This window comes from Tupaia chinensis, unplaced genomic scaffold (genome assembly GCF_000334495.1).
Source record: "Tupaia chinensis unplaced genomic scaffold, TupChi_1.0 Scaffold000146_1, whole genome shotgun sequence".
NCBI classification, from domain to species: Eukaryota; Metazoa; Chordata; class Mammalia; order Scandentia; family Tupaiidae; genus Tupaia; species Tupaia belangeri.
The window spans coordinates 4,883,229-4,893,630 of NW_006159616.1; the positions used below are offsets into that span (position 1 = coordinate 4,883,229).

Consider the following 10,402-nt stretch of genomic DNA (forward strand, 5'->3'; position numbering starts at 1 on the left):
CATTCCTGGTGACATTTTACAAGTCACCTATTCAAGGACTTGAAGCACTTGGCCTTGTGGGACCCAGCTGCCTTAATTACCACACCATGGGGTGATCCAACAAGGGTATATTGTAATGTTATCCAGAAGGTTAGAAATTGCTGATTGTAGATTGCACGGTTGTTCGGCTTGTAATGCTTTGGATATAGTTTTTAACAAATTATAGTAAAATACTGGTTGGGTTCGGTAACGTCACAGTTAACTATATTTATGTATTTATTTAAATTTGACCAGAGAGGAACAGAGAGTGAGAGTCAGAGAGAGAGAAAGTGAAAGTGAGAAAGCTAGTCACCAGGTCCAGGACTCGAACCATGGTCGGCCATGTGGGAGTCCAGCATCCTCAACCAGCATGCCACTTGCTGGTCGATGGATTTTCCTATCTAATCAGAATATTTTAAAGATGTAAACAAGTATTAGAGATACCACTCTCAAATTATATGGCCTCTCTTTTACTGTTCAAATATTTAGATTTGTGGTATTTTGTCTGAATCATACTTATCATGTTGTATATAATCAATAACGTTACAGTATTTTTAGAACATTTAGTTTTAAGTTTTATGGACATGAGCTGAGTGGGTTATAAATAAAAGTCTTTCGTTGACAGTCTCCCATACACCTTCTATCATGAGGCATGGCTTTTAAACCCTAGTAGTTAAGCAACACTCTCCAATCTGGAAGGAGCCAAAACAAAATACTTTAAACTAGGTTTGAATTTGCAGTGTGACAGTGGCCTCTTCAACACTCTGTATGAGCTGGGCTAACCAAGACTTGTCTTGTGTTGGTGGACAATCCGAGTAACACCGCCCTTGTGGTTTAGAAAAGAAGTCCAGGGACCAGCAATTAGCATAATGGCTATGTTGCTGGACTCCCACGTAGTCGACCTCGGTTCGCGTCCCGGACCTGGTGGCTTAAAACTCATGCCAGGCGCGTGTGCGTGCGTGCCCAAGATCCGGAGAGGAGAATGGAGGAGAAGGGATTGCGGCATGGCCATCCCTCCTGGGGGGTGATTTCTTGCTTTCTGTCTCTATGTCTCTCTCTGTCTGTCTGGCGAGCGCACGCGCCCTATAGCAAAAACCTCTAAAAATAAAATAGTGATACAAACTTACTGGAAGGCAACAGCCTCGAAGTCTCTGTTCTGGTTATGTGTCTCAGTTAACTTTGGAAGCCTGGTAAGTGTCCCATTCAGACTCTGAGAAGTGTATGATTTTTAGAAAAATTTGCAAAAAAAACATCTGGCTTACAAGTTCTTTACAGTGACAACAGCTTAACTTATCAAGAGTTCAGTGTGGTGTAGAGCAGGGGTCAGCAGACTTTCTGTGAAGTAATAATTGCGGGTCGTGTGGTCTTTCGTGTGGTCTTTGTGTGGACTGCTCAGCTCAGCCATTGCCGCGTGAAAGCAGCCGTACATAAACAGTACGTGAATGAAGGAGCATGACTGTGTTTAAAATCTTACTTTCAGACACTGACATTTGAATTTCATGTGACACGTGTCAGGAAATATTCTTGATCTTCATTGTTTTATTATTAATATATTTTTAAAAATGTGACCAGAGTGTGACAGAGAGAGAAAAAGGGAAAGCAAGAAAGCACCTTAACGACTACATCACCTGCTGGCCCCACTTTTGATTTTTTTCACCCGTAAAATGTAAAAACCGGGGCTGGCAGGTGGTGTGGTAGTTAAGGGTGCTGGATTCCCACCTGGCCGACTGCAGTTTGAGTCGCAGACCTGGTGGCTTGCTTTCTCACTTTCCCTCTCTCTCTCTCTTTGATTGTGTCTCTCTGGTCAAATTAAAATAAATAAATAAGGGGCCAGCAGGTGGTGTGGTGGTTAAGGCACTGGACTCCCACATGATTGACCATGGTTTGAATCCTGGACCTGGTGGCTTGCTTTCTCACTTTCCCTCTCTCTCTCTCTTTGATTGTGTCTCTCTGGTCAAATTAATGATAATAAATAAAATTTTAAAATAAATAAAGTTAAATAAAATAATTCTTTAAAAACATAATGTAAAAGCCACTTTTAGCTGTGGGCTATACAAAAATGGGCAACTATCTGGATTTGGTTTGCCGGCCACAGTTTGCCAACCTCTGACTTAAAGCACACAAATTATACCCTGTTCTTAGTGTTCTGTTTGTCAAAAGTTTTAAGTAATTTTATCACAAAATGAAGCCAGGGTCTTAGACTTGTTGAAGTAGTTCTTATATAGTGAGTTATGGTGACAGTGTAGACCAGATGAAGGTCAACTTAAAGATTATGAGGTGGGCTTCCTTTTCTAGCCAGTCAAAGATTTAGATGCTGGGCCAGCAGGTTAAAGTGCTGGATAGATAGCACGTGGCCGAGTATGCGATTTGGGTCCAGGACCTGGCGGCTTGAATCATGCTGGGCACATGAGAATAGAGAAGAGATTGTGGCGTGGCCATCCCCCCTTGGGGGTGATTTCTCACTTTCTCTCTCTCTGTCTACAGTGAGCACATGTACCTTATATCAAATTAAAAAACAAACAAAAAACACATTTAGCTGTCGAGATTGCACTTCTGTGGTTGTCACTCCCATCTTCAGCAGTTCCCTGTTGCTTTCTATCGTTACGCCTGTCATGTTTTTTTCTCTTGTCCCCAGAGATCGTCTGTTTTTCTTTGCAACCTACTGATCTCTTCCCTTTATGCTGTCCTGGCTCCATTGTGCCAGCCCCTGCTTCTTCTCCGGTAGCCTGCTCATCCATTGACTTCTTCTCTTGAAATATCAAGAGATATCGATAGGGAATGATGACATGTACTCTAAGAGATTCCTCAGTATTCCACCATTTTCCATTCTACTTTTTAAATTTATTTTTGTTTTTAATTACCAGAGAATGCATGTACTCGTCGGAGAGATCCAGAGAGATGAAGAGAGTGAGAAATCGCCCCCCGGTGGGATGTGGCCATGCTGCAGTCCCCTCTTTGCCACCTCCGTCTGTTGGAGTTCTGGACACACACACACACACACGCACATGCGCTCAGTGTGTCTCTCAAGCCAGTGGGCCAGGATTCGGACTGTAGTTAGCTAAGTGGGATCCAGCTCCCTTAACCACCAGGCTACAGGGCTAGCCTCACCATTCTGCTTTTTATCTATGTTCTTTATACTGTTTTTTAAGAAGAAAAATAGCTTTCAAACTTAAAAAAAAAAAAAGATTTTAAGTTATTTCTTCCTTGAGCAAGAGAATCGGAGACAGAGAGAGAGGGAGAGGAAATGCAGTAGCATTTCCAATAGGATCTTGATGCCGCGGATCTGTCTCCAGCCCTGGATCATGGGCGTGTGCTTGACTGGTATACTCAGGAAGGTCTCTGGACTTGAACTTGGGATCAGTCTTCCTGTGTGGAGCTGCTGCACATTTTACTGCTGCACCACTGCATGGCTCTTGTCGTTAGATACTGTTTTAGAGAAAAAGATACAATGAGTTTATCTAAAGAGGAGTTCTTTTTCATTTCTGTTGCCTGTAGCTAGCATGCCTTTAGTAGCAAATACTGAAAATCTTTTAAATACTATTGCTTTTCCAGACCAGAAATGGAGGTACAAGTGGTTCAATGGGGCATATGCCATACATGAGATTAATTAATATAATCCTCTTTTCGTGATAAGCCTCTTTGAGATAGTTGATAGAATTTAGGGCAAAAAGACCTATTTGGGAAGGAGGAGGCTATTACGGCATTGCCATTAGATAGTGCACAGTCGTTTTCTAAAACTCTTGAAAGGGAGAAAGACATGTGCTGTCAATATGATCTTCTCCATTTCTAGCCTAAAGTAACTGATTGAGCTACAGGAAAAAAAGATAAAAGAAGTAGACTCTAATTTTGAGGTTATAACTCTGATTACAGATTTGTCTAGTGTATGAGGGGAATACCTGAAAGAAAATTTTGGTTCTTTCATTGATAAATTGCAGACTGTCTTTGTGTCTATAGGGATAGCTGTCTATCTTTATTTTGGTTTCAATTTTGTTTGAGAGAGACAAAGTACCTCCCACTGGGGATGATCACATTGCAATCCCTTCTCTATTCTCTTTTTGGGATTTTTTGGGGCACACATGCACATATGCCCTGTGCGTTTTTCAAGCTGCTGGATCCGGGACTTGAACCATGCAGTCGACAGTGTGGGATCCAGCTGCCTCAACTACCGTGCCACTACCTGGCTCACTATCTATTTTTAATGAATTCCTGATTATAAGTATCATAAACAAATAAGCAGTAATAAATTTTATGCTTGGGAGTTCATGAATCCGATGAAGGCAAAGAGGCTTGTGGAGTTGCTACAGTTTACAAAAAAGATGAATAGTATGTTATGAAAAGGGAAAAGGGAGGTGAATCTGTAGTCTTTGATTATATTATGTCCCCTCAGATTTCCATCTCTTCCTAAAAAGAGCTAGATATTTCCAGATCTGCCAGTTATTTTTTTCACTTACACAGCAAGCTGGATTCCTCTGACCTGGCTGCTTTGCAGCTGTTCTCATTTGTACTGTGCATCACACTTTTTCAGCATGGATATAAAAGCTTCAAATTCTGTGTCTGTTAGCAGAGTTCCAGACTCAGTGGTGCCATTGTTGTAAAGTTTTTTCAGAGAAGCAGGTTTAGGATGGTAACTTGACCAACTTGGGAAAGATGTACTTTCCCTTTAAATCTCTTTACTCTTTTATATGTTTTAAATTTGTTCACTTTTCCTTTTCCTACCTAACTTTTTGTGCCTTGTTGAAATTTTCCATTTTTTTAAGGATTATTTATTATTATTTTTATTATTTTTCTATTTTGACCAGAGAGAGAGAGAGAGAGAGAGAGAGAGAGAAAGCCTCCAGGTCCAGGATTTGAACCATGGTTGGCCATGTGGGAGTCTAGCACCTTTAACCACCATGCCACCTGCTGACCCTGCAATTTTCCATTTCTTAGCATTGTCTGGTGTCTATCGATTGGGCAATGAGGGTGGGGTAGAAAAGTATGGCAACACATCTTTATTAGGTGACGTGGACACATGGTTCTTTTAAAGTCAAGAGGTATGACAATGTCCTTTACTTCCTCATTTCCCCCTTCAAGTCTTTTTAAAACTAATTTCCCTCAGGTTCGTCCTTAGTTGCCCTAAGCAAATTATAAGTGGAACTGAAGACTGCTCCATTTTACCTCTGCCAATGTTCATCTTTTCCCAAAGTACATTCTTCCTGTTCTTTATTGGAATAAGGCTGTGTCATATATTTCTAGGGGAGGAAATTTGGTTCATTAAATCACGGGGGTGGGTGTGGGTGTGGGGAGGGAATGAACCAGGCAATTGAATTAGTTCATTTCTGGATTTGGACATAATTTATTATCAGAATGGGAGAGAAAGCAACAGAATAAGTTCGTCCTTTGGGTGGGTAGTTTTTACTCTTTGATTTGATAGACCTGTTCAGCTGGAAAAGTAGAGTAAACAGTTCTGAAATTTATAATAGTTAAAAGACAGTATTGGATTACAGACTGGGAAATCCTTAGAACAACAAACAAGAAAGAGTAAGGATGGAAATCAAGGAAAAACTTGTTTATGAGGAGAAGCAAGGGGAATTTTCTCCTGAATATATGAACCTTTACAAATGTTTTGGTCACTAGGAAGTTTGAATGTTTCCTGGTGTTTAAAGGTTTTCTTTTCTACTTTTTATCCTGACAAATAGGGGAAGATGACTCTTGGTGGGCAAGAAGATCCTTGTACAACCTAGGTGCTCCATGAATATCTTTCATGTGTGTGTGTGTGTGTGTGTGTGTGTATGTGTGTGTGTGTGTAAGTTATTCTAGGATAAGGACTAATTTTTCATATATATCCATTTATCCTTGACAAATCCCGGAATAGGAAAGTGCTTAGAGTGCCCGACACTTAAGTGTTATTTGAGATGATTCATCACTCACACTGGCACTGTGTAAACATTGACTTGTCTTTCTGGCTGCTGTGTTTGTTTGGCAAGGAGACCGTCCTGCGGCAGTGAATGGAGTCTGGTCTGTTTACATTTGCCTTCCTTGGCTGGTTCTTCTCTGCCGGGGGAATTAACACACGCTGGCAACTATAGCCACATCTCTCTGATCTTTCCATTTAATTAGATGCATTTTAGTCTTTTCTTTGCTTTCATGTTTCATGGATTGTGAATGAGCATCTGGCTAATACAAAAAGACTTAAATGTATCCAGCCTTTAGACCAAGTTGGCTACAGATTTTCTTCAGTAAAGCTAAGCAATGTGACTTAAAAACAAACAAACAAAAACCAAATCAAAGCACTGAATCTGCTGTGATCTAACTGTAGGCTGCGTGCAGATGGGGGCACAGTGGGGAGGGAGGGGTACCATGTGGACTTCGGATTTTAGCACTGATCAGATGATGGCTTACCTTGAATTGTTGATTGTTTTTAAATTACCACATTATGAGCTGGCTTCCTCAAAATAGGTTACTTTATTATTATCATTATTGTTATTTTTAATTTACTATAGAGCATATATACTCAAGAGAGAGAGAGAAAGTGAGAAGGCAAACTGCCAGGATAAGGACTTGAACCACTGTTGGCCATGTGGGAGTTCCGTGCCTCAACCACCATGCCACCTGATGGTCCTGAAGGTTACTTAAATCTGTATTCTCATGAATAGTATTTTTTGTGCTCTAGTCCACCTGCTTTTGGCGATCAATAATGGAGGCATTATTAGCTTTTGGTCTTTGCCAAAAATATATAGGACAAATTGATATTTTGTTATGTTGTTACTTGTATTTCTTTAGTTCTAAGAGAGTTGATAGATATTTTCTGTCTGTTAGCGTTTGCTTTTTACTAAGCCTGATTCCTTGAACAAGATACTAATTTTGATTGTCTAAGCCTCACTTTCTCAATCTTGAATATACGGGTGATAGTACTACTTACCAAGAGAGATCACTAAAAGGATTAAATAAAGTAATGCCCATGGGCCAGCAGCTGGCATAGTGGTTAAAGGCTCTGGACTCCCACATGGCCGACCACGATTCAAGTCCCGGACCTGGTGGCTTGCTTTCTCACTTTCCCTCTTTCTCTCTCATTCTGTCTCTCTCTGGTCAAATTAAAAATAAATAAATGAATGAATAAGTAAATAAAATAAAGTTAAAAATAAAATAATTCTTAAAAAATTAAAGTGATGCCCATAGGGGGGGGGTACCTGGCACATAGTAGGCACTAAGTTAATGCTGGCTGAATTGTTCTCTTCACAGTGAGTCAGAAATCCTGCACCACGAGAAGCAGTACGAGCCATTCTACTCATCTTTTGTTGCACTTTCCACACACTATATCACAACAGTTTGCAGCCTCAGTAAGTAAGCCATTCTCGTTGCTCCCCTTCGAGGGCTCGTGAATAGGTGGATTGTTTATCCTCTTGTTAGAGTGAGCGACTGAACAAGTTGTTAATGAAGTCTGTGTTTAGCACTTCGAAGCTGTTCACCCGAGAGTGGAGACAGTTGTCAGCTATGATGAAGTTCCCGAGGTTCCCTTACTTAGGTCAACCAAGTGGGATTTTAGAACGACTGGGCATGGAGACCTGCTTTATGAACATTAAGTCAGCCTCCCCTCCCCTCTTAATCAAAAGCATTTTATTGATTCTACACATGTAATTACTGTGTGTTAATTTCTTGGGTGGGAGGGCGTACTGGATACTTACTTCTGGGGTTAACAGCCACTAACTGACCAAGACTCAGTTCCTTATTTAGCTTTATTTTGGAGAGGTTTTTGCTATAGGGCACATGCACTTGCTGGGAAGACAGACAGAGAGACAGAAGGCAAGAAATCACCCCTCAGGGGAGATGGCCACGCCACAATCCCTTCTCCATTTTCCTCTTGGAATCTTGGGCACGCATGCACATGCACCCAGCATGAGTTTAAGCCTCTAGGTCCAGGACTTGAACTGCGATCGACTACATGGCAGTCCAGCAACATAGCCATTACACTAACTGCTGGTCCCTCCTTATTTAGTTTTGATGAGAATGTATATTTCACTTTTGTGTTCCCTGGTAATAAAGGAATTTGTACTTTATTTTCCATATTCTTTATTTTTCTACCCTAAAAGTGACCAAGCCCTATTTCACGTTATGTTCTAATTTTTGCATTTTCCATTTATTCTTATTATTTTGAGTTTTTACCATAGGGCATGTGACCTTGCTGGAGAGAGACAGGCAAAGAGAGAAATAACCTCCCGGTGTGTGTGTGGGGGTGTGGGAATGCCTTCTCCATTCTCCTCCTGAGATTTTGGGCACACATGCACATGTTCCCGGCATGATTCTCCAGCCATCTGGTCCGAGACTTGAACTGCGTTTGGCCATGTGGGACTCTAGCGTCTTAACCATCATACCACCTGCTGGCCCGTTCAGTTTATTTTTTTATCCTAACACAATAGTTCTGAAAAATTCTAATTTATTTTCTTGTAAACTGAAGGGAAACTATAGAGTTGTTTAATAATTTTTCAGTGTTCAGTGCTATTTATTATATTCAGTTGTTAGGAAAGTTATAACGTATTTTTGCATAGAAAAAAATTCATGATTTTTCTGACAACTCAATAAATATGGCTATGGGTAGAAGCATAATTTTTGGCTTGATGAAAGTTTTTGTAGGAAGCTCTTTTCTACGCTCCTCTTAGAAACAATGGGAAAAGAGGTAGTATAGCCAGTGCTTAAGAGCATGAAGTCTCGAGGTAGGTTGCCTGGATTTGAATCTAGCTATGTGACTTGGGGCCACGTCATTTAACTACTCTGTACTTAGTTTGGTCATCTGTTAAAAATGGAACAGGAGGTACCAGCAGTTGGCATAATGGTTATATCACTGGACTTCCACATAGTTGACTACAGTTCAAGTCCTGGACCCGGAGGATTAAAACTCATGCTGGATGCATGTGTGCGTGCCCGAAATCCCAAGAGGAGAGTGGAGGAAAAGGGATTGCAGCATGGCCATTCCCTGTGGGGTGATTTCTCACTTTCTGTCTCTCTGTCTCTGTCTCTCTTTGGTGAGCGCAAGTGCAAAACTCTCTCTTAAAAAAATGGTTTGAACATTAAATGAGTTAATATATCAAAGAGCTTGAAACTTCATGTGATATATTTCCTATTATAGTTATCTTTTTTTTTTTTTTAAGAATTATTTTATTGGGAACCAGCAGTTAGCGTAATGGCTATGTCGCTGGACTCCCACGTAGTTGACCGCAGTTCGTGTCCCGGACCCGGTGGCTTAGAACTCACGCCAGGCGTGTGTGCGTGCGTGCCCAGGATCCCGAGAGGAGAATGGAGGAGAAGGGTTTGCGGCGCGACCATCCCCCCTGGGGGGTGATTTCTCGCTTTTTGTCTCTATGTCTTTCTCTGTCTGTCTGGCAAGCGCACGCGCCCTATAGCGAAAACCTCTCAAAAAAAATAAAAGAATTATTTTATTTAACTTTATTTATTTACTTACTTGTTTTAATTTGGCCAGAAAGGGACAGAGTGAGAAAACAAGAGAGGGAAAGTGAAAAAGCAAGCCTCCAGGTCTGGGACTCTAACCATGGTTGGCTGTGTGAGTCCAGCGCCCTTAACACCATGCCACCTGCCAGCCCCACTATGATAGTTATCTTAGTTTCCAGTAAGTATGAGATAAACTGATCTGTAAACATTTGATGGGTATCAGTGCCAAAATACCTTTGTTGGCCCCTTGGGTTATTATATAATATATAATGACATAATACTATATATATGAATAATACATATTACCATAGAATGCTATTGGGAATGTTGGGGAGGTCACTGCTTGTTTAGCATGGTTTGTTGACTAGGAGGCTGAGCAGTCTGAGATTAACAAAGTTCATTTCTTTCTCAGTTCCCCGAAACCAGCTTCAGTCGGTGGCTGCAGCCTGCAAAGTCCTCATAGAGTTTTCTCTCTTGCGTCTGGAGAATCCAGATGAGGCTTGTGCTGTGTCCCAGGTGAGAGGGGTGGAGCATTTCTGGCTCTTACTTTGAAGCAGGATTATGGCTGACGATTGTTACTGATGGAGAAGGGATGACAGAGAGCAGAGACTGGCAGTTTTTCTGTAATGGATCAGATCGTTAAGCATTTGTGAGCAATGTGATAGCTGTTGCAGCTAGTCAGCTCTGCCTTTGAGGTTTGAAGACAGCCATAGACATCATGTCAATGAACGAATGTGTCTGTGTTCCAGTAAACTTTAGTTAAAAAACTAGGCAGGAGTTGAATTGGCTGTAGTTTGCCAACCTCTGATAATGGGATTGTGGTGCTTTTTTCAAGGATTACATAGTCACACACCTACAGATGCCAGGCAGGTAACATAAAATAATGAAGTGTGCTGGTCGAGAAGGTTGCAGGCCTCAGTCAAAGGGGCCAGTCACTATTCGGTCCAGCTGGGTTATTGGT

At 41.2% G+C, this 10,402-nt stretch overlaps 1 protein-coding gene across 1 annotated transcript in view; it reads left to right on the forward strand.

Annotated features, from left to right (window-relative positions):
* LOC102500380 (E3 ubiquitin-protein ligase UBR4) overlaps positions 1-10,402 on the forward strand; it is a 107,749-nt gene that overhangs the window by 1,246 nt on the left and 96,101 nt on the right. Inside the window, exons 2-3 of the mRNA XM_027770668.1 lie at positions 7,240-7,337; positions 9,854-9,957. Of these exons, the coding sequence (XP_027626469.1) occupies positions 7,240-7,337; positions 9,854-9,957 (202 nt within the window). The remainder of the gene's footprint in view (positions 1-7,239; positions 7,338-9,853; positions 9,958-10,402) is intronic.